We start from the raw sequence: 24570 nt of genomic DNA on the forward strand, positions 1-24570 counted from the left end.
CCAGTGCATTAGTATAAGAACATAAGAGCCTTGCTGGAACTGGCCCCAGGCCTAACTAGTTGAGCATCCTGTTTCCCACAATGGTCCACAAGATGCCTCTGGGAAACCCATAAGCAGAAGGTGAAGTCATGCTTTTTCTCCTGCTGTTGTTCCCCTGCAACTAGTATTCAGAGGCATCCTAGGTGGCATCACCACATCCTATGTGGGAGAATTCCATAGATTATGTTTTGTGTGGAAGAAATGCTTCTTTTGTCAATCCTAACCTTCCTGGCAAACAGTTTCATGGGATGATCCATGAAAACATCTCCCTATCCACTCTCTCCACCCTATGCATAATTTTATAAATCTCTATCATGTCTCCCCTTATGCATCATTTTTCTAAATTAAAAAGCCCAAATCTTGTAGCCTTACTTCATAAGGAAGGTGCTGTAGATCCCTGATCATCTTGGTTGTTTTCCAAGTATGGGGAGGGCATCCATCATCAGATGGGGTTGTCAGTCACTGCATGCTCCAAGACAGGGCCAATGAGATTTGAGCACTCTCAGTACTCCCACTGTCGAGCCCCAATATACCCAGTTCTGGTCCTGTCTTCGCTCCAGGACAGTTCTATTCAGCTGGCTCAGCTATCCTTTTTGCCTTTGATTCCACTGTGTGCAAGGGGGGGAAAGGAGTTGTTATTCCCTGGTTGAATTTTCGATCGGTGGAGGCTGGCCCCGTGAGTTCCGCTCTTGACTTCTGGTCAATTTCACCTCCCGCATTCTCCCCCTCATTCCGATCTCATTCGGCTGTGTTAATGGAGATCGCGCATATGGGCGATATGTTGATGGGTCCTCTCTCTGAGGGACCATTGTCTGATGCCCCTTTGGCTATTGAGTCCCCAATAGTTCCCTCGGGGACTGGGGAAAGTAAAGCGCCTGTGGCGTCGGGTTTACTGCTGGTAGTGAGCGCGCCTGGGTGCAGTATCAGTAAAGAACACCTGAGGCAGGAAACAAAAGAGCACTCAAAGGCTATTAAGAAATTGAAGCACTTAAAGCAGGACAGTCCCAAAACAAAAAAGAAGAAGGCGGCGGCTTTATTAGCCAAATCGCCTCTGAGCGAAAGGCTACAGATTAAGGCAGTGAAGGAGCAGCAAGCGGGAAAGGGGCCAATGGCTCTTCCCGCACAAATGACGCCCGCCATTTTGACTGCTGCCGAACCGCCCTCTGTGCTTGCTCAACCGGCCGGCTCCGTTTTAGCACCATTCGTGGCAGCAATCCAAGCACCCTCGGTGATGTTGGATAAAACTGTCGTGCCTGCCCCTCCGGAATCACACCTGGGAGAATTGGGGCGTGTGCAAAGTATTGCTTCCTTCGTGACTGAGGTGACAGAGGGATGTGTGGTGGGACCAGGCGGGGAAATGCTCTCAGCGAAGGAGCTTGCCTGGCTTAGTGCCTTTGTGCAGAAAAACTGCTTGGCAATCGTATCTCCTCTTCTAGCTATACAAGGCTCTGCACAAGGGACTGCCCCGTGCTACTTAACTCTGTGCAAAGTTCCGGTTTGCAAGGGACGGGCAGCACTGCTAACCTAGTCGCGGGTAGCTCCGCGCAGATGGCCACGCAGGTCCCTTTACCACGCAGAGGGAGGCGTCCTTCCTTCTCATTCTCACCAGACTCCAGCCCGGCTAGGCAGACTATCCCTGTGGGAGAGAGGGTCTGGCTAGCTAGACATGCGAGAAAAAGGCGCCACAAGAGGGTGGTGGAGGTAGAGGACTCCCCCGTGGTGAAACGCTCATGTTTGCCTAAGGTCCCGATTACAGGGTCTCAGCAGGAAACCCACGAGGCATCTGCAGCCCACAGGGTGCCTGATGTCACTCCCCATGATATTAGCAGCCCCAGGGACTCGAGTTCAGATTCAGACGACGAGTCCGAAAAGGAGGAAGGGGAGCTCTCTGATGAGCAAGCCCCATCAGATAGGCCCTCTACGTCACGGCTTTTCTCAATTAGTGAATTTGAGATCCTGTTAGCGAAAGCCAAAAGGGCTATCAAAGATGTGTCTAGCGAATCTAGCTCCCAACCAGCAACTGGCCTGGACCAGGAGGTTTTTCCTTCAACCTCGGCCTCTCCTGCCACGGTTCCCTTTCCATCGCAGTTTAAGGAGGTGATGTTGGCAGAATGGGGGGTACCGGTGGCGTCAAAACCCGCTTTTAACTTCCCGAAAAAGTTATATACCTTACCTAATGATATTATGTCACTCATAGCCGTTCCTGTGGTCGATGCTCCTGTGGCCCAATTGGTGACTGGAGCATTGGTGAACAAAGAGGGCGAGGAGTTTTTAAAGTCGCCTGAAGAAAAGAAGACAGATCATTTGTTAAAAAAGGCACACGAGGCTTCAGCAACGGTCATCCGGGCAGCGTCCACCAACTCTATCTTCGCAAGGGCAACGACCCTGTGGATGAAAGAATTGGCCAAATTAGTAACACCAGAGATGACCAAACTACGGCAAGGTTTAAACAAAATTGCCAGAGCTTCCGCACTTATGGCAGACTCAAGCTTGGACTGTCTACAACATGCTTCCAGGGCTATGGCGGCTAATGTGGCGGTCCGTAGGGGGCTGTGGTTGAGACACTGGAATGTTGACACGAAGTCAAAAACGACCCTGGCTGCTACCCCCTTTCGGGGGGTTAAGCTATTTGGGGAAGCACTGGATCCGGTGCTTATAGAAACGAGAGATAAGAAAAAGGCAATGCCGGTTGGATAGGGCGAGGCGAGAAGGTCATTTCGTGGTGGAACCTCTTTTCAAACTTCCTTTCGTCCCTTTAGATCCTATGGAAGACCAGGAAATTCTGGCTTCAGAGACAACGTCAGGGAGTTCAAAGGAAACCAGTTCAGGCAGCCATGGCGTCAGTCCTGGAACCCGAGACCCAGAGGTGCTGGCAGAAGAGGCGGTTCGTTCGGTGCCGGACAGGATCGACGTAACCGTAAGCAATGTCTGGCCCCACGTAGGGGGCAGACTGCGGGCCTTTGCCAGAGTTTGGGAGGACACATCTACAGATTGTTGGGTCCTCCAAACTGTATCTCAGGGGTACCGCATAGAATTTACTGCCCCTCCCCCAGATTTTCTCTTCAATACCCCCCTTTCAAAAAACCCTGTGAAAAGGAAACTGATGCAGGCTGCCATCCAACATCTGATGGGCATTCGGGCAATAGAACCGGTGCCCAGCCATCAGATTTCCGAGGGGGTGTTTTCCTTGCTCTTCCTTGTTCCGAAGAAGAACGACTCTTGGAGGGCGGTACTGGATCTCAAAAGGCTGAATCGGTACGTGCGGAAAAGGCATTTCAGGATGGAGTCGTTCAGGTCCATCAAGGCAGCAGTTCTCCCTGGGGACTGGTTGGCCTCGCTCGATTTATCAGAAGCCTATCTGCACGTACCGATTCATCCGGATTTCCGACGTTACTTTCGTTTTGCATACAACGGCCATTATTACCAGTACACGGCCCTTCCATTCGGCCTTTCGTCAGCGCCAAGAGTATTTACAAAACTAATGATAGCAGTCATCGCCCATGCCTGGATGCAGGGTATTCATGCATATCCTTACTGGACGATGTTTTAATCCGAGCCCATTCTGCAACAGACGCAGAGGTGAGAGTTCGTCACATGGCACGGATCATGCAGGAGCACGGCTTCCTAGTCAACATGGCAAAAAGCCATCTACAGCCGTCGCAGACCTTAGTACATCTCGGAGTTTTGTTCGATTCACAGGCTGGCGTAGTTCAACTTCCGAAAGAGAGGAGATTAAAGATCTCCAAGATGGTTTCCTCGTGCCTACGCGAGAGGAAGGTCCCGCTTATGCGCTTAGCGCAACTTCTGGGGATGATGGTTGCCTGCTTCGACTGCACACCCTGGTCAAGATGGCATTCCAGGCCTCTGCAGTGGCTCCTCCTCCCCTATCAGGAGAACATCATGGAGAGAAGGAACGTCTGGGTGAAGTTATCGTCAAAGGTATGGACATCACTAGCGTGGTGGACCTCACCAGCGATATGCCAAGGAATCCCCTTGGAATTCAAGCAGAGATGCATCCTTACATCAGATGCGAGCCTGATTGGATGGGGAGCACATTGTGTGAACCAGCAAGCTCAAGGGGTTTGGGGTCAAGAGGACCTCAACCACAACATAAACTGGTTAGAGCTGAAGGCGGTACGTCTGGGGCTGATGAGTTTCCAAGGCCTATTGGAAGGCCAAGACGTTCTCGTACGCACAGACAATGTAACAACGAAAGCCCACATAAACCATCAAGGGGGCACAAGATCATGGGCTCTGATGAGAGAATCGGACGCATTGTTCTCTTGGGTGGAAATCCACCTGAAATCCATAATGGCGGAACATCTGGCGGGTCAAGCGAATGTCTTAGCGGACTGGCTAAGCAGACAATACCTGGACCCAGGAGAGTGGGCTCTACACCTGGAGATCTTCCAACAGATTGCCCGAAAATGGGGTTTACCGGCGGTGGACCTCTTTGCTTCACCCCTGAACCACAAGTGCCCGAGATTCTTTTCCCGTCACCTTTGCTTTCAGGAAGAACAAGTGGACGCCCTAGCATCCAGGTGGCCACGGGGAGTCCTGCTCTACGCGTTTCCACCTCTAACGATTCTGAGGATGGTCATCAGGAAAGTGGTGGCCGAGGAAGCAGAAGTTATCCTGGTGGCACCATTCTGGCCGAGGCGTCCTTGGTTCTCAGACCTGCTGGACCTCTCATTACAGGAACCATTGGCCCTGCCCATGAGACCCAATTTGCTGAGTCAGGGGCCATTTCTACACCCGGATCCAGAATGGTTGTGCCTGCACGCATGGAGGTTGAGCGCACGGCGCTAGAGCATAAGGGCTACCCCGTAGCGGTTCAACAAACTGTCTTGGCGGCGAGATGCCAGTCCACGCGAAGAATATATCAGATGACATGGGCAACCTTTTGTTCATGGGCTAAGATTAATGGCTTTGATCCACTACGGGCAGGGGTGCCTACGGTCCTTAGATTTCTACAAGCTGGGTTGGAAAAGGGTCTATCTACGAGTACCCTGAGACGCCAAACTTCGGCGCTTTCCTCCATTTTAGATGTTTCGGACAAACACTCTCGATATCTGCATCCTGATGTCCAGCGCTTCTTAAAAGGTGCGGCAAACCTTAATCCGCCTCCAATTCCTAGATTTCCATCCTGGAATTTAGATGAGGTTCTCAAAGCCCTGACGCGAGAGCCTTTTGAGCCCTTGCGAGAGACCTCCTTACGCTTGCTGTCCTTTAAAGTCCTCTTTCTCGTCGCATTTACCTCGGCCAGGCGAGTTTTGGAGCTGGCAGCGTTATCAGTTCGTGATGAACTCTGCATTTTTCAAAAGGAAGCCGTCGTGCTAAAATTGGATCCTACGTTTTTGCCCAAAGTGAACTCGGTTTTCCATAGGGCTCAAGAGTTAGTTTTGCCCTCCTTTTGCCCCAAACCAAAGCATCCAAAGGAGCGTGTCTGGCACACTCTAGATGTTCGAAGAGCACTTCGCATATATCTTAGCCGGACTAAGGCCTTTCGAAAGTCAGACTCGCTATTCGTCTCCTTCTTACCGTCTAAATTAGGTACCAAGGCCTCTAAGGATACCTTGGCGCGCTGGTTGAGGGCAACCATTTCCGTGGCGTATGAGATGTCTCAATTGAAGGTACCGCAGGGCGTAACGGCACATTCCACTAGGAGCGCGTCCGCCTCTGCTGCCTTCTCGGCACGGGTACCCGTGGAAGACATCTGCAAAGCGGCAACATGGTCTTCCACATCGCCCTTTGTCAAACACTATAAAATCCCGTCATTTTATGAACCGCAAGCACCCTTGGGCCGCACGGTTCTACAAAAGGTCCTCTAGTCACATGGTCGGCATCCGCTACCCACCCGGGACATTAGCTTGGATATGTCCCATCTGATGACGGATGCCCTCCCCATACTTGGAAAAAGAAACATTGGTAGACTTACCGTGAAGGGTTCTTTTTCAGGTATGGAGAGGGCATCCGGCCCACCCTCGGATGCCAGGGAAGGTGTCTTCTTGTGGGTGGCGGAACAACTCCTAGGGTGCATAGTTTCACCTATCACTGTTCTTGAATTTTGATTCTTCACTGAATTCCTTTTTCGCCTTTGCTGTTTTGATATATATATGTTCCTTCCTTTCTGAGCTGGGCTGAGCTGAGACCTAGTCAAGTATATATCCATCGCTCCACCAGACCAGAACTGGGTATATTGGGGCTCGACAGAGGGAGTACTGAGAGTGCTCAAATCTCATTGGCCCTGTCTTGGAGCATGCAGTGACTGACAACCCCATCTGATGATGGATGCCCTCCCCATACCTGAAAAAGAACCCTTCACGGTAAGTCTACCAATGTTTCTTTCTCTTCTACACTTTTTCCAGTTCTACAATATCATTTTAGAGAGATGGTAATCAAAACTGTACATAGTATTCTAAATGTGGCTGTACTATAGTTTTGTATAAGGGCATTGTAATAGTAGCAGTTTTGTTTTCAGTTCCCTTCCTAATGAATCCCTAGCATGGAATTTGCCTTTTTCTCAGCTGTTGTGCAATGAGTTGACATTTTCAGTGAGCTGTTCACCACAACCCCAAGGTCCCTCTCTTGGTCAGTCACAGATAACTCTTTGAAACAATATGTGAAACTGAGATTTTTTGCCCCAGTGTACATCACTTTATATATGCTAGGAAGTTGGCATATTGGCATGTTTAAATGAAGTCTTGTTGGACATTTAAAAAAAGGTCCATGTGCTCTTTGCACTTACTGAATGCAGGTAGTTACCATATAGGCTGGGCTAATACTGTTTTGTTAGCTTTCCACTTGGCTGGTTTTTAGTTGACTGTTCAAAGATAGTACCAGTGTGAGTACTGTAAGGGATTCCCCTCAGGGGATGGAGCCGCTCTGGGAAAAGCAGAAGGTTTCACGTTCCCTCCCTAGCATCTCCAAGATAGGGCTGAGAGAGATTCCTGCATGCAACTTTAGAGAAGCCACTGCCAGTCTGTGAAGACAATACTGAGCTAGATATACCAATGGTCTGACTCAGTATATGGCAGCTTCCTATGTTCCCTATTACTTAAAGTTCTTCTTTAAAGAGAACTCTAAAGTCCTTCCTTTAAATAGAATGGAAAATTTCCCTTCAAATTACTGTAACTCAGTATTGCCACAGCAATGCCTAGTCCTCACGAACCATTGAATAACAAAATCGTTAGGAATTCTTACAAACACTGAGTCAGATCTCCATTGCGATGAATAGGTGGTGACAAACCAGTGGGCTTTCTGGGAAATGCAGTGGCAAACTGTCTGGGTTTTGTGCAAGGATGTATGTAAACCTTGTGAAAATTCAACATTTTATCACGAAATCATCTTCCTGGAATCTGTGGTCATGCTGAGCTTTGGACCAAGAGTTCCTCATAACCAAGAGTTCCTCATACATTCTGGTAAAGGTCATTCCTGAGAGCATTTTGTAGTGGTATATGTTGGGGCACGTCACAGCCATGAAACAGTGTGGGATCGGCTAGCTTACAAGCAGCTGGTTGAGCTTCTGAGGGGATGGCATCTGTGAGGAAATGCCTTGCTTAAGTACCATTATGTAAATATAACAGTAGCTTTGGCTGAAATGATTTCCTTCCAGCTGAACTTGTTCTCCCCACCGCCCACCTGCGCTTTTTTGTGCTTCTGTATCCTTCTTAAAAATGTAATTGTTCGCTAAAACTGCAAAAATGCTAGAGGCCTAGAAATTAGTGCTGGCACACATCGTCCCCCCCCCCCCTTCAAATATTTGCTGCTTGTTGTGATGTAGTGTGTATAATGATTATCTAATAATGGATCTGTTTCAACCAATGATGTGGTTGTCTTACATGAGGTCTTTTGGGAATAGTGACCAAAGAAAGGAAACGTTTCTGGGTCAATGTGAACCATTATATTTATAGTATGTATTTATTGGTTCTTATGTATCAAACTGGGATACAGTAGATACTACTAATTAAGGGAAGCCCACCAACATGATCTTTCAAGAACTGAAGCTTGCAGTGATATGAAAAACTGTCACTTTAAATATATAATAATAGTAATAATAATAGTAATAATAATAATTCAGTTTCTATACCACCCTTCCAAAAATGGCTCAGAGCGGTTTATTATTTTTATTTATGCTAGCATATGTTTCCTTAAAGTGCTTTCTGTTTTTGTTCCACAACATGGATCAGATTTGCTACTTTTCAAGGAGCCTCTCCACTTTAGCCTTCCAGGAAGGTCATTGAAATACAAGTCAGGCCTGCCTGTCCTTATTTGTCTGCTATGACGTTCCTTCTCCTGGCAGAAGTGACACAGCTGTGAGTCATGGAGGTGAAAGGTAGATGTGTAATGGCAGCAGGCTTGATTTGCTTTCTTGGTCACACACCTGGAAGCATTTTGAGAGAAGGCGAGTACTGTACAATGCACACAGTTTACCCAACTTTTTCTTCTCTTAGGTCATCGTGGCTGTTATTGGCTCCACTGCTGTCTCCTACTGTTCCTCAGCTAACAGCCCCACCTTGTTGCCTCTGTCCTGAGGGATTCCATAGGTTTCAGTGGATAAAGAACTTGGTCCCTGAGTTTGGAATTGCCAGCTCTCACGTCAAGGTGCTTTCATCCCCGACAGAATTCTACGAGCTTATGAAGGTGATACCTCCAGCTTGTATGACATTGAGGGTGGCATGAGGTTGTAGATCTCAAAATGTTATCTTCTTTGGGAGGTGTCTGGCACCACTTTTATCGCATCACATTTGAAAATGGTCACCCAGAATTTCAGAAAAGTTTAGTGTCATTACTGTATTAATAATAATAATAATAATAATAATATGACAAAGTAGCAGGGATGATACACTGGAACATCTGCAAAAAATACAAGCTACCTGTAGCCAAAAATTGGTGGGACCATAAAATTGAAAAAGTTGAAGAAAATGAAGATGTAAAAATATTATGGGACTTCCGACTACAGACAAACATCTGCCACACAATACACCAGATATCACTGTAGTCGAGAAGAAAGAAAAACAAGTCAAAATAATCGACATAGCAATACCAGGGGATAGCAGAATAGAAGAAAAAGAAATAGAAAAAATCACCAAATACAAAGATCTACAAATTGAAATTGAAAGGCTGTGGCAGAAAAAGACCAAAATAATCCCAGTGGTCATTGGCGCCCTGGGTGCAGTTCCAAAAGACCTTGAAGAGCACCTCAACACCATAGGGGCCACAGAAATCACTATCAGCCAATTACAAAAAGCAACTTTACTGGGAACAGCCTGTATTTTGCGACAATATCTATAATAACCAACAGTATTGATGATAAAATTCAGCCATCCCAGGTCCTTGGGAAGGACTTGATGTCTGGATAAAACAAACCAGTCAATAACACCTGTCTGACTGTGTAAACAAGAAATAATAATAATAATTCAGTTTCTATATCACCCTTCCAAAAATGGCTCAGGGTGGTTTACACAGAGAAATAATACATAAATAAGATGGATCCTTTTCCCCAGAGGGCTCACAATCTAAAAGAAACACAAGATAGACACCAGCAACAGTCACTGGAGGTACAATGCTGGGGGTGGAGAGGGCCACTGTAGAGTTCTAAAACAGCACTTCAACCTTATGGATCACGATGATCTTACCATTCCTTAATGAATGGATCACTATGGCCTTTATCTCATGATTTTTGGTTTCCAAAATCAGAAATAATGTCAGAAGGAAAAAAGTTTTTGCCCAGTGATATACCCCATTTTTTCTCTGGATATGATGAGAAAGAGAAGGCTATTACTCATATGAGGGAGGCGATGTAAGTAATGCCTTGGGTTCTATTCCTGGTATCTCCAGTTAAAAATTCAGGTAGCAGAGCTAGGAAAAAACCTTTCTTTAAACCTTGGAGGATAGTTACCTGTCATAGAAGACAATACTGGCCTGATAAATGTGTGGTCTGGCTTGTATGAGGCAGCTTCACGCGTGAATAATTTTGCATACTCGGCTTGTTGCAAAGAGAATAGACTTGTTGACAGATAAAGCTGAGTTTCTGACATTTGGAGAAAAATGGTATTGGGGAAGTCATAAGAACAGCTCTGCTGGATTAGGCCCAAGGCCTATCAGTCCAGCATCCTGTTTCCCACAGTGGCACACCAGATGCCTCTGAGAAACCCACAGGCAAGAGGTGATCCCTGTTCCTTAGGGATGTGCACAAAATACTTTGTGCATATCCCAGGTGGTGGGGAGGGGTACTTTTAAAAGGAGGCAGGCTGGCAGTAAACGGAGGCTGCTCGTCCATTGAGGCACCCCCGCCACATTGCAGTGCTGACAATCTTTAAATCAAACTTGAAAGCAGCAGTTGTGCTTCTGTCCCCTTTAAAGTGCTGCTCCCAGCAACACTTGTGTGGCATCGGCATGCAAATGGCTGCTGGGAGAAGCATCCCGTACGCATGGTATGTCAGTTTAAAGGGGGCAGCAGCATAGCTGCTGTTTTCAAGTTAGATTTAAAGAATGACAGTGCTGCGATGCAGTGGCAGCTTAATGGAGGAGAAGCTACAACCTGCCTGCCTCCTTTTAAAGGTACCCCTTATCTGGCACCGAAACATTTTGGCTGCAGGAGGCTGAATCGTTTTGTTGCCTCTCGAAAGAGGTGCTGGAATGATTTGAGCACATCCCTACTCTCTCTTGCTGTTGCTCCCCTGCAATTGGTATTGAGAGGCATTGTGCCTCTGAGGCTGGAAGTAGCCTATAGCCACCAACTAGTAGCCATTGATAGACCTGTCCTCCATGAATTTGTCCAAGCTAGTAGCCATCAGCACATCCCATGGCAGAGAATTCCATAGATTAATTATGTGCTGTGTGAAAAAGTACTTCCTCTTATTGGTACTAAGTTTCCTGGCCATCAGTATCATCAGATGACCCCTGGTTCTAGTGTTGTGAGAAAGGGAGAAAAATTTCTTTGTGTCCGCTCTCTCTACTCCATGCATAATTTTATACATCTCTATCATGTCTCCCCGTAGTTGCCTCTTTTCCAAACTAAAAAGCGCCAGATGCTGTAGCCTTGCCTCATAAGGAAGGTGCTCCAGGCCCCTGGTCATTTGGTTGCCCTCTTGTGCACCTTCTCCAGTTCTGCAATGTCCTCCTTAAGATACGGTGACCAGAATGGTACGCAATACTCCAAATATGGCCGCACCATAGATTTGTATAGGGGCATTATAATATTAGCACTTTTATTTTCAATCCTCTTCCTAATGATCCCTAGCATGGAATTGGCCTTTTTAACAGCTGCCACACACTGGACACTTTCAACGAGCTGTCCACCATAACCCCAAGATCTCTCTCCTGGTTAGTCACTGACAGCTCAAACCCCAACAGTGCACATGTGAAGTTGGGTTTTTTTTGCACTAGTATCCATCAGTTTACACTTGCTTACATTGAACTGCATTTGCCATTTTGTCTCCCACTCATCCAGTTTGGAGAGGTCCTTTTGGAGTTCCTCACAATCTGTTTTGGATTTTACTGTCCTCATCTGCACGTTTGGCTGCTTCACTGCTACCCTGACTTTTAGATAATTTATGAACAAATTAGAGCATTGGTCCCAGTACCGATCCCTGAAGGACCCTACTACTTACTTCCCTCCATTGTGAAACCTGCCCATTTATTCCTATCCTCTGTTTTCTGTCCTTCAACCAGCTACCAATCCACACATGAACTTTATCCCATGTCTGCTAAATTTACTCAAGAGTTTTTGGTGAGGAATTGTCACTTGCTGTGCACAGCCCAAAGCCTTTGGATGGGACGGTCTATGAATGAATGAATGAATGAATGCTTTTTGGAAGTCAGTTATACTATATCAACTGGATCACCTTTATCCACATGCTTGTTGACACTCTCAAAGAACTCCAGAAGGTTAGTGAGGCAAGACTTGCCCTTGCAGAAATCATACTGGTTCTCCTTTAGCAAGGCCTGTTTATCTATATGTAACAGTTTTGTCCTTAAGTATGGTTTCCATCAATTTATCTGGCACAGAAGTTACGTTTTCCACCGTAATCAGAGCCCATCCTAGAATGTGAGTATTCCCAGCATGCCTCAGGAAGTAGACAGGAAGTTATCTCAGCCAAAATTTCCTGTTTGTGGTAAAAGGAGCCCCAATTCCCTCAGTTCCTTTCCTGTCTGCCTCAGGATAGCAGCTAAGAGTGTTTTTCCCTGACCCAAGCTTCTCTTATCGATCTCTGTTCTGCTCTGCCTAGCTCTGTCCTGCCTTCCCTGCCTCTCAATCACCTTGAACTCCTCCTGTCCCCCCACCCCCCATGGAATTAGCGTAGACAGCGGAAGCCCTTATGGCCCTGTCAGAGGGATCCCACGATGGCAGGAACCAGGACCAGAGAGGAAGCAAGTGCTCCCCAACCGTCGCCAGTTTGGAGTGGGAGACAGCAGCAGATATCCCTAAGGGATGCAGACACAGGGCAGCTCTAAAAAAGCCCAAAAGAATATGAAGCACGCTGCCCATGGCTTGGAGCAGCCTCTCGCTGCCAAAAGCCTGAGAAAGAGGGAAAAACCGCCTGTTGCATGGCTGAGCGAGCAAATCCTCCTTCAAGCGGTCTGCCAACAAAGGCAGCTGTGGTGGATCCCCTCCCCATGCCTGCTCGCACACCAAGGTGCAACACGGAGTGAGGTGACGGGCACCATTTTAGTGCCTGCATTTTCAAACATCTTAGAGGGCAAGGAGTCAGAAGTGCAGGTCAACCAACCGGCAGCAGAGGAACCCTTAGGGGGAGAGTGGCAACAGACAGATTATACAGCATCTCATGCGAATACCTCTGGCAACAGGTCAAGAGTGGAGGAGCCTCCAATATCGGAGGACACAGCCACATGGCTGAAGGAGTTTATCGCAAGAGAGTTTAAGGCTCTACTGCCCTCCCTACCCCTGGGAGCCAACATACTCCTGCCTATGCCTGGGGACCGCACTAGAAGGGCATCCTCTTCCTCTCCTCACTCCAGCCCTGCTCAGAGGGCCATTCTGGTGGGAGAGAGGGGTTGCTTTGTCCCGTTGCATCCACAGGACTGAAAGAGAAGATGTTACCATTCCTTCTCCTCAGGGATCCACCCTCCAAGCGGAACCCCCCTAGGGATATTCAGACCCTACAGCCACCATCCGCCGTTCCAGTCACTCTCCCTGCCCCAACCCAATCCCCTCCTGTTCCCTCCAGACCCAACCAGTCACACCACTTACCCTCCGACCTAGAGGAAGGGGAAATAACCAAGGAGGAGGCACCTAGTCAGGTGCCTGGGTCCAGCTGCCTGTTCCAATCCACAGACTTGAGGTCCTCTCCTGATGGCTAAGGCCAGGCACATTATCAATGCGGTGGCCTCACTGGAGACCCCAACCACCAGCCAGGGCCTAGTTCAAGAGGTGTTTCCATCCATTTCCTCAGCCACCCCAATAGTTTCCTTCCCTCAGCTCTTCCATTCAACTATGACAGCAGAGTGGAGTGCACCCTTCACCCACAAGGTGGCTTCCCCCTTCCGCAACAAGTTATATTCACTAGCACAAGAGATCTCCTCCCTTTTGCCCCCCACCCTCACCCAGTGGTGGATGCACCAATTGCCCAACTGGTGTTGGGGACAATAGTCAACAAGGAGGGAGAGGAACAACTGAAGGTACCGGAGGAAAAGAAACCTGAGTCTCTCCTCTGTAAGACCCATGAGATCTCGGCTACAGTCATCAAAGTCACGGTGGCAAACTCCATTTTTGCCAGAGCATCCATTCTCTGGGCAGAGGAACTGGCACAGTTAGTACCCCCCGATAATGCCAAGCTTCACCAGGGCATGAATAAGATGGCCAAGGCAGTGGCCTTCATGGTCGACTCTAGTCTGGACTGCATCCAGCACACATCCAGAGCCATGGTCTCGTCAGTAGTAGTCAGGTGCTGCCTGTGGCTCAAGCATTGGAAGGTAGACTCTAAATCCAAGTTGAACCTGGCTTCCTCACCATTTAAGGGAGTGAAATTGTTCAGAGAGTCACTGAACTACATCCTTGTTGAGATGAGAGATAAAAAGGCCATGCCAACTCCCAGGAATGAACCCTGGAGACAGTTGGGGGTGTGTGTCTTCCTTTCGCCATTCTTTAGACAACCAAACTACTCCAGCAGCCCTTTTCGTGACTACAGGAGTTACAACACCAGAGCTTCAGAACGCTTGCAGTGGCACCAACGCCCAGGGGCACAGGCTGTCAGCAGTTCAACAAGCAATTCCAGGCATCCTCCTTCCAACACTGAAAACAATGACACCCCACCGGTTGGGGGTTGGCTTCTCCTCTTCACGGAAGCCTGGTCAGAGGCCACTTCCAACCGATGGGTACTCAAGACAGTTTCGGAGGGCCCATCCTTAGAATTTTCCTCGCTACCTCCAAACCGTTTCATCACTATGCCTGTTCCCAGGAAACCAGACAAATGAAAGCACATGTCACAAGCGATCCAACACCATCTCCTGATTGGGGAATTTGAGTCGGTACCTTGGACAGACGTGGCAGGGCGTGTATTCTGTGCTATTTTTGGTCCCCCAAAAGGATGGATCATGGCAAGCAGTACTGGACTTGAAGGCTCTCAACTGCTTCATCCAGAAATGCTCATTCAGGATTGAATCTCTCAAGACCATCAAGGAGGCAGTGAAGGACAGGGAGTTCCTAGCCTTGGTAGACCTGTCAGAGGCTACACATCCCAAGACCTGTCAGAGGCTACACATCCCAAGACCTGTCAGAGGCTACACATCCCAATCCACCCAAATCACCACAGTTTCCTCAGATTTGCGTTCAACATCATCACTACCAGTACTGGGCAATGCCATTTGTCCTATCTTCAGCCCCAAGGGTGTTCACAAAGATCATGATAGCACTAATCGCGCACGTGTGCTCATGAGCAATTTGCATCCAGCTGTATCTAGACGATCTTCTGATCCAGTCCTTATCCCTGCCTGGTGGGATGTTCAACGGACACTAGAATTCCTCGAATCACATGGATTTGTAGTAAATTGGCAGAAGAGCCACCTCATACCTACTCAGCAACTACTACACCTAGGGGCCATATTCGACATGATCAGAGGGGAGATATACCTCTCCCCATACAGGAGAGTGAAGACAGTCTCCCTGACCTAAACAGTCCTGGAAGGCGTCTCAGCCCAGCTCATGCTGCTGGCCACACTCCTGGGTGCCATGGTAGCATGCATAGAGTGTACCCCTTGGACCAGATGGCACTTCGCACCCTGCAGTGGTTCCTCCTACCCTACCAGGATCAGCTCATGATGTGCACCCAGATGTCACTAGTGATACCCCTAAAAGATCAGGTTTGTAATCTGGGAGTGCTCCTGGATCCCAAATTCTACCTGGTTGAGGCTGTGGTCAGGAGTGCTTTTTATCAGCTTGAAGACTAGTGACCTTAAAACGGTGGTACATATGCTGGTAACCTTTAGGTATGACTACTGTAATGCACTCTACATGGGGTTGCCTTTGTACGTAGTTCAGAAACTACAATTGGTACAGAATGCAGCAGCCAGGCTGGTCTCTGGGTTTACCCGAAGGGACCATATAACACTAATTCTAAAAGAACTGCACCGGCTACCTATGCTTCCGAATGAAATACAAAGTGCTAGTAATTACCTATAAAGCCCTTAGTGGCTTAGGTCCAAGCACCTTCTCTGTTGTGAATCCTGTCGCCTATTAAGATCATCTGGAGAAGTCCGGTTACAGTTGCTGCAAACTGATTTGGCGGTGACTCAGGACTGGGCCTTTTCTGTGGCTGCCCCAGGGCTTTGGAACGTGCTCCCTGCTGAAATAAGATCATCGCCTTCTCTGTTTGCTTTTAGGAAGACCTTGAAGATGTACTTGTTTCCCCAGGCCTTCAACTGAGGCTCAATTTTTAAAATGTTAATGTGTTATTAATGTGTGTATCTATTATGATTTTATCTTTTTATGACTTTTAAATGTGTTATGTTTTTATATTTTAATTCTGTACATCGCGTAGAGATTTTTATACTAGGCAGTATATAAATTCAGTCAATCAATCAATCCTACTGACACTGTTGGTATCCTTACTTTGGTGGAGGTCCCCAGCACTCACCAGGGGATTACCCCTCACCCCTCCACCCAGGGTCACAATTACTACAGACACCAGTCTGGAGGGCTGGGGAGCCCACCTTCTCCACCATTATGTACAGGGAAGATGGCACCCAAGAGAGCAGAGAAAGTCAATCAACCTGCTAGAGCTCAGAGCGATCTGCCTAGCACTGATACACTTCCTCCCGCACATCAAACACTGCCATGTTGTCATCCGGACGGACAATGTAACTGGCAAGTCCCACATAAACAACCAAGGTGGAACAAGATCAAAGGCTCCTATGACAGAATTCGCCAGATTCTTCATTGGGGCAGAAAGGAACCTACTATCCATGATAGCAAGCACCTGAGTGGCAGCTCCAACCACAGAGCAGACTGGCTCAGTTGGCAGAGGGGCTGACCCTGTGAAATGGTCCTTGAATCTAGAAGTCTTCGACTCCATGACCAAGGTTCTGGGAGCCCTGTTGGTGGACCTCTTCGTCATGTACGCGAACATAAAATTGCCCAGATTCGTGTCCTGGTTTTACCACTCTCAAACGGAAGGCATGGATGCCCTCTCAGCCCAGTGGCCGAAGGGTCTCCTGTACACCTTCCCTCTGACAGCAATAATCAACAGAGTAATTTAAAAGATGCACCAGGAGTGGGGCACTCTCATCCTGATAGCCCCCCCCCCATGGGCTTGCCAACCATGGTTCGCTGATCTGATCTCTCTCTCTCTCTCCCTCCCTCCCCCCATGTGTCCACCATGGCCTTCCCAGACGTCCAAACCTGTTATGACAGGGACAAGTCCTCCACTCCAACTCGGACTGATCCGACTCAGTGTCTGGAAATTGAGCGGGAATCATTAGCTAACCAGGATTACGACCACAAGGTACAGGCCACAATCCCGGCTTCTAGAAGGCCATCCACCAACAGAGTCTACCAAACCACCTGGATGGCATTCTTGCATTGGACCAGAAGAAAAATCCTGCGGCCTACAACGGCATGTGTTCCAGAAGTACTAGCCTGGTACAGTCTGGTCTCGATCAGGGCCTATGACCAAGCACACTACTCAGACCTCTGCTCTGGCCTCCATCCTGGATCTCATCCTGGACCCAGAGCTCTTCATTCCTCCAGCCTCGCATCACATGCTTCTTAAAGGGCGCAAACAACCTGGCTCCTCTGCCTATCCACAGATTTCTGTCATGGAACCTAATTGAGGTCCTCAACGCACTCACACAACCTCCCCATGAACCACTGAAGGAAGCGACCCTCAAGGTGTTAACTTACAAAGTCCTCTTCTTCATAGTAATTACCTCTGCACGCAGGGTATCAGAGCTTGGTGCCTTATTGGTACAGAAGGAGCTATGCATATTCCAGAAGGTGGTCGTCCTCTACCTGGATCCCACATTCATCCCGAAGATCAATTCATCATTCCACCGCTCACAGACAGTGGTACTACCTTCCTTCTGCCCAACACCAACCCACCCCAAGGAACGAACCTGACACACATGGGATGTGAGAAGGGCACTGAGGATACACACACACACACACACACACACACACACACACACACACGTGCACGACAAGGCCATTCAGAAAATCGGAATCCATCTTCATCTCTTTCCGACTCTCTACTTTGTAACACTGTAGCAAAATGGATCAGAGACACCATCCTCCTGGCCTACAGGATGATGGAGGCGCTAGTACTATGGGGCATCACCGCCCACTCAACAAGAAGCACAGCCACTTCAGCGGCATTCACAGCCCGGACATGGTTTCAAACTATATGCCAGGTGGCAACCTGGTCATCGATTACACTGTTCATAAAACACTACAAGATTTTCTCCTTCCACAGTGCACAGGTGGCACTGAGTCACACAGTGCTCCAGCAGGTCGTCTAACATACTTCCACTCTCTGCCCAGGCTACTATCTGGTTCAGCCCCACTTTTCTGGGATGGGCTCCGATTACGGTGGGAAAAGAAACATTACCTGTGAAGGGTTCTTTTTCACTGTAATCGGGGCCCATCCGGACCCGCCTGCAGAAGCTTTTTGTACAGTACCTGAGCAGTCTTAATGTTTTTAGTTGGTAGTGGTTTTTTACCTTTCAGTATTTGCATAGTTTTTAGCTTGTTGTCGTTGTCAACCTTTGAAGGGTAGTAGTACGTTACCTATAGGCAAATGATACGTTGCATTGGATAATATGTACCTGCTGTTGGCGGCATGTTCCCTCTGGAGAAAACAGGTCCCTTCAGAGAAAAGCAAGGGTACTGAGAAAAACGGGGTACCGAAATAACTGGGGCACCACTCCCATTCAGCTTCCATACTCTGTACTTACTACAGTACTCCGTACTTATTCTGTTCTTACTATTGTCCCTAGGTAGATCTCTCTCTATCTTCAGATATCTCTCCACAGCATCCGACAGTCTGGAACTGAGGGAATTAAGGCTCCTCCTACCACAAACAGGAAATTTTGGCTGAGATGACTTTCTGTCTATTCCCTGAGGCATGCTGGGAATACCCACTATTCTAGGATGGGCTCAGATTATGGTGAAAAAGAACCCTTCACAGGTAAAACTAATGTTTCTTTTCCCAAATCCCCCCTGGATCGCTTTTTGAAAATCTGAGTTACATTAACTACTTTCCAGTCCTCTGGGTACAGAGCCTAATATTTTCTGAAGGAAGTTCTAGTACTTTGTCTTGCAAAGTTAAACTTGCATAATATGTAGCTCTGTGTGTGTGTTGTAAGGTGTATTTATTACTGGCTTCCTGCTTGGATCTGGATACTACTTTTCCTCTTCCATGTCATGCAACTTTGTCTCACACTGTAGCCCCTCAATCTACTGATTTTTTAAAAAAAACAACGGTTTCTAGACAGATTATTGTGCCTGATTTTTTAAAAGTGGGATATTCTTGTTGGTTTGAAAATCAGTGGATTTCAAGCCTTTTGACCACTGCAGGGATGATCTGGTTGGCAATCAATGCTAGTAAGAATGGAAAAATGCCAATTCTGCATGCCAAGTGAGGAAATGAGGCCCTCATATTGGTTATAGGAACTGGAATGTTAGCATTAACTGGGCCTGTACAGCTGCTAATTGATTGAAGAGGTAATGGGCATGTGCATATCTATCCACATATATAACCCCTGCTAACTGGGCAAAGAGGCACCTTTTTAACATGGTGATTATCTTTATTTAACAGAGGGAGAGTAACTGGCCCTATCCACCCCCACACAGTATCTCCAGTGACTGTGATAGATTGATAGTTAGATTTCTGGTGTCTATCTTATGTTTCTTTTTAGATTGTGAGCCCTTTGGGGGACAGGGATCCATTTAATTAATTATCTGTGTATAACACTTCAGAAACTTTTGTTGAAAAGCGGTATATAAATGTTGTTGTTGTTGTTGTGGATATAACCATGTCTGTCCTAAACCCAATTGTGGGCAGGCTTTCCTGTTAGTAGCTTGACTCTCAGATCAGTTTGATTCCTCTCACTTCTTGTTTCATAAAATAGGCACTGAATCAGGTGTCATTTAGGAGGACTAGTGGCCTTGCACATGACAGACGAGTTTGCTTGAATGTTTTTCTCACTCTTACTCAGGAACAGATAAAGATGGCCAAGAAACGAGTAACTTTGGCTTCGCTGTACCTCGGAACAGGACCTCTGGAACAGGAGCTAGTAAGTGTTGGAGCTGGGAGGGAGGGGTTTTAGAGAAGTAACTGGTTAAAGAGGTGTTCTCAGCACAGTTCTTGGAGAAAACTGCCAATCTTTCTTTTGAATCATACTGGTGGACTCTCTATCCTTATTCTTCTGTCCTTGTGTTAGGAGTTGTTTGTGATAACTTTAGCAACCTCAAAAAATGAAGGCAGGTCAAACAGTAAAAAGTTAGAACTACAAGATAAATATTCTTCTAGGAACTAAATTGGCAACATACTTGAATCTGTTCTCTGTCCTCTGGTGTTGCTCTTGAGGAGATATCCAGCCTGAGATGCTAGTTTCTATTGTGTCCAATATATATTGGCTACAGGAAGTGATCTGTACACACATTCTTCTCTTTTCACTTTTTTAAACTAAGGGAACAATCGTATATCCTCCTAAGTTTTGACTTTTATATTAACTGAGGAATCTGAAGAAGTACTATCTAATGGTAGTCTGCAGTGAGGTCTCTACTATAAACATGTTATGATATCTAAACTCAATTATGTAGTACACCGCTCTGGGCTCCTTGGAGGAAGAGCGGGATATAAATCTATTGTTATTATTATTATTATTATTTTAAACAGTTCTTTGACGTGGTCTCTGTGCTTTACGCTGTTGGGTTTTGCACCTGTGCAGAGACCACGTAGGGAACCTTCAAGGTTCCATTCAGTCTTGGTTTGAATGGAAACTAATGGATAGCCCTCCTGCTATCTGTACCTATGCTGCCTTCCCTCCTTCAGTCTTTCTTCGTCTCCTGAAGATCAGTTTTGTTGGGAACACTACAAGCATTAAAAAAATCCCTTTTTTGGTGAGATCTTTCCTCCTTAAACATTTAATTTTTGCTAATCTTAATTTGGTTTTGGTATCTCTAATACTTCATTCTTTATCTTATGCATTTTTATTTCTAACACCCCCGCTTATTCTCCTCCCACTCACCCTCCCTTTTTCCGGTGGGGAATTGGGAGAGCAAGGGATTGGGTTGCGGTGACCAGTACATGGCCAGCAAGGTCACATACAAGAAGTGCACCAGGTGTGGGGCCAAGCTGCCCTTGACCAGACATAACTGCTGCTTGTTCTGCCTTGGGGAGGCAAATATTGTAGATATCTGCCCCTACTGCCTTAAGTTAACCAGCAAACGTGCAAAAACAGAGCACCCGGACTATGCTTCTGGCTGTGAGAACAGGCTCTTCTGGCCTCACAGACCTCCTTTATCCTAGCCAACATGCAACGTCCTGCGCAGGAAAGTCCTGAACAGACTACAGTCGTGGTGCCAGGTTCAGCCAAAATATTGGTTGTTTTGGACTCAACGGAGGTCCCAAACCCAAGTTTGTTTCACTGTCCAACTCTGAAGCCTACAGCTCAACCTGCCTCAACATCAGTACCAAAGTCATCAGTCCCATCGGGCCTCTCCACTAAACCGTCCATCCTAACACTCACCCAACTGCAATCAACAACCACACTTTTAAAGATAAAGAAAAGTCCGCTGTGCCTATTGGGCTCTGATCTCGAAGCTAACCTTGCATTGGCGGCGGGCAAGAATTTACCGAAGTTCCCTAAGAAAAGGAGTCAGACTTTGGATCCCATTGCCCCATCTAAAGCAAGAATGAAGAAAAAACAGATGCAAGCGCAACAGCTGCCTTAGCTGATTCCATCCCAGCCACTGCCAGTACAGTCTACTGCACACCTCCTAGAACAGGAGGACTGAGAAGGTTTGGCAAAATCTGAAGTTATGGGCTCCTCAGCTCACTGTCCCACAGGACCTGGTTCACTCACTGAGTGATGGTTCACTCACTGAGTGATGGTTCACTCACTGAGTGATGGTTCACTCACTGAGTGATGGTTCACTCACTGAGTGATGGTTCACTCACTGAGTGATGGTTCACTCACTGAGTGATGGTTCACTCACTATAGAACCATCATTCCGACCCAGAGGAACCAGCAGGGCCACTCTTCAAACCTGAGGAATCTTCTTCCTAGCCTGAAGAACATCACTCTTTATTCAAAGATCAGAGCTTTGAACCTAAGGAACCTCATTTTGAACTGCAAGAATCACTTTACTCATGCTCAGATCTAACTGATTGCTGTGCCAAGGCCGATGTCTATGAAGATCACCATCAAGAATGGGATGGGCGTTGGGATTACCATCAGTATCACAATGCTTACAGTTCTGAAGACAGATAGTTATGATCAGTACTGACACCCTGAGTATAGATGGATTCTGTGAAATAAGTTCGATTACAGGAACTGTGACTTATACTGCTCTGACATATTCTATGACCAAGATAGCTGTGATTGGACTGGATGTTGCAGAACTTCATACTAAGATTACTGGGAGATCGGTACCGATGGCCATATGCCACATCCAGAAGGTTGTCTTTTTCTCAATCCCAATCACACTCTCATTCTACAGAAAGATGCCCCATCACCCTAGGGAACCTACTCCTTGTGGCTTGAAAGACACAAGAACCACCCAGACTCATCCATCAGAGGCACCATCCTCTTCCAAGGATTTGCCTGCCTTGCCACCAAACCCAATACCGAAGGGGAAAGAAGCAAAGAGATCGCCAAAGCACCCTCCTACAGCTGCCGGAGACAGTGAGTCACACTGTATGCTCATGAACTCATACTCACCACCTGTCTGTGGGGAATCCATTCCACCCTCCAGCACCCAAACATGTCTTAACCACGGATGTGTTGGAAAGAGGATGGGGTGCGCACATAGTCTCCATCTCAAAGGTCACTGTAATGCCTTGGAGGCTCACCACCATATAAACTACCTGGAATTGCTAGCAATCTTTAAGGCTCTTAAAGGTTTCCTGCCTGTCATGTGAAATTCTGTAGGGATCATTCAGACAGAAAATACTACAGCCAAGGTCTATATAAACAGGCAGGGAGGCATGAGCTCTGGGGCCCTCTTAAATCTGTCCATGGACATCTGGCATTGGTGTATAGTCCATCGCATCTCCTCTGTAGCAGTTCATATTCAAGGCTGCTCCAACACAAAGGCAAATGCCCTCAGCAGATCAAATTCTCAGGAATGGCAACTGGCTCAAACAACTCTATGGCCATTCTTTCTGAAAGGGGGCGCACAGATTGTCAACATTTTTACGATGGACCACAACAAACAATGCTACCTGTTTTGATCCAGAGCAGGAGCCGGAGCCATGATCAGGAGAGGACTCATTGGGGGACACATTTTCTCTTTTATTGGGGGAGGACATGTTTTTCTACCTCTTTCCACCCCTCCCACTGATTCCCAGGATTCTCCTGAAGATACAACATGACAGTGCGGACTTGTGACACTGTGGTGGCCACGAAGACGGTGGTTTCCTCATCTGTATCAAATGTCAAGCTGCTATGTCCACTTACTGTTATGCACTCACCGTCTTTCTCAAGCTTTAGGAAAGGTCCTTCATCTGGATGTGAGTAGCCTATACGTCATGGCATGGAGGATACAGAATCTTTCACTCCAGCATTGCAGGAAGTAATTGTATTCGCTAAAAAAACCTGTGCCACAAAATCATATAGTCATAAATAGAGGTGTTTCTGAACATTAGCAGATTCAAAGGGCATTAATGTAGACACATTGTCTTGTAGAGATATCTGCGCGTACCCCCCAAACACACACCTTCTTGGTTCCAACACCCAGCAGTCAAGCAATTTATGAGAGAATTGCCGCACCTTCATCTGGACTATTCCATCATGGCACCAGCCTGGGAGCTTTCCCTAGTACTCATGTCTGATGGCACTTCCCTTTGAGCCCTTGGTGACAGTCAGCTATAATTTTCTGACCTGCAAGATTGCCTTTTTGGTAGCAATCACCTTGGCAGACAGGGTCAGTGAGCTGCAGGCCCTTGGAGCTGATGCTCCTTATTTAATATTTCATAAAGACAAGGTGGTTTTGCGTTCATTGCCAAAGTTATGTTCTCGTTTCACCACTCCCAACTAGTGTTCTTTCCAGAGCCCAAAACCAGAATCCAATGGCTTTTACATTCTTTGGATGTTAAGAGGGCACTGACCTTTTATGTTTACTACACAAGCCATGGAGGAAGACAAGATTAATTTTTGTGTCTTATGATGGCTCTTGGTGAGGTAACCAGATATCTTCACACATGCTATCTCTCTGTGTGGTGTGAACCATCCATCTGTGCTATCCATGTGCCAAGAAGCCACTGCCTTCAACCATTAAGACCCGTTTTACCAAGACTGTGACCCCGTCTGCCGCCTTTGATAGGTCAGTCCCGCTAAACATTCTATGCCAAGCTGCAACATGGTCTTTGCCACACTCCTTTATACAACACTACTCATTAGAAGTGCAGGCATGCCAGATGCTAATTTCGGCAAGGCTGTTCTACAATCATTCTTTGCCTGATTACCTAAATCCCAGGTAAGAGAACTAGAGCTTGCGATGTGCCCAGTAATCTAAAGCACAGAGACCATGTCAACGAACGACAAGTTGCTTACTAGTGACTTTGGTTCTTCTAGTGGTAATCTGTGCTCTTACATGCCTGCTCAGCCTCCCCTCTGGAGTCTATAGTGGATTTGAGGATTGAAGGAGGGAAGGAGGTGCAAGTGCACATAGCTGGTAGGGATGTGCACGAAATGGATTTTGAATTTTGTTTTGAGCTGAAAACAAAACGCAGATGTCTGAAATGTTTCCTTGAAACAGCTGTCGCCCCAGCTGTTTCGATGGAACAAACCTTGAAATGTCTCGAGTGTTTTGACCATAGGGAACAATAGGGAAATTCAAAACACCCC

The 24570-nt window shown here is 47.0% G+C and overlaps 1 protein-coding gene across 4 annotated transcripts in view; it reads left to right on the forward strand.

Annotated features, from left to right (window-relative positions):
• Positions 1–24570, forward strand: part of PGS1 (phosphatidylglycerophosphate synthase 1) — a 63425-nt gene that overhangs the window by 13016 nt on the left and 25839 nt on the right. For 2 of the 4 annotated variants that reach the window (XM_053296358.1, XM_053296355.1), the window contains exons 2-3: positions 8493–8682; positions 19714–19791. In XM_053296358.1, the coding sequence (XP_053152333.1) occupies positions 8677–8682; positions 19714–19791 (84 nt within the window). In that variant the 5' untranslated portion in view covers positions 8493–8676. Of the gene's footprint in view, positions 1–8492; positions 8683–11847; positions 11932–19713; positions 19792–24570 lie in introns of those variants that run through there. The other 2 variants (XM_053296357.1, XM_053296356.1) reach the window with 2 other exon arrangements.

Source organism: Hemicordylus capensis, chromosome 2 (assembly GCF_027244095.1).
Source record: "Hemicordylus capensis ecotype Gifberg chromosome 2, rHemCap1.1.pri, whole genome shotgun sequence".
Classification (NCBI taxonomy): domain Eukaryota; kingdom Metazoa; phylum Chordata; class Lepidosauria; order Squamata; family Cordylidae; genus Hemicordylus; species Hemicordylus capensis.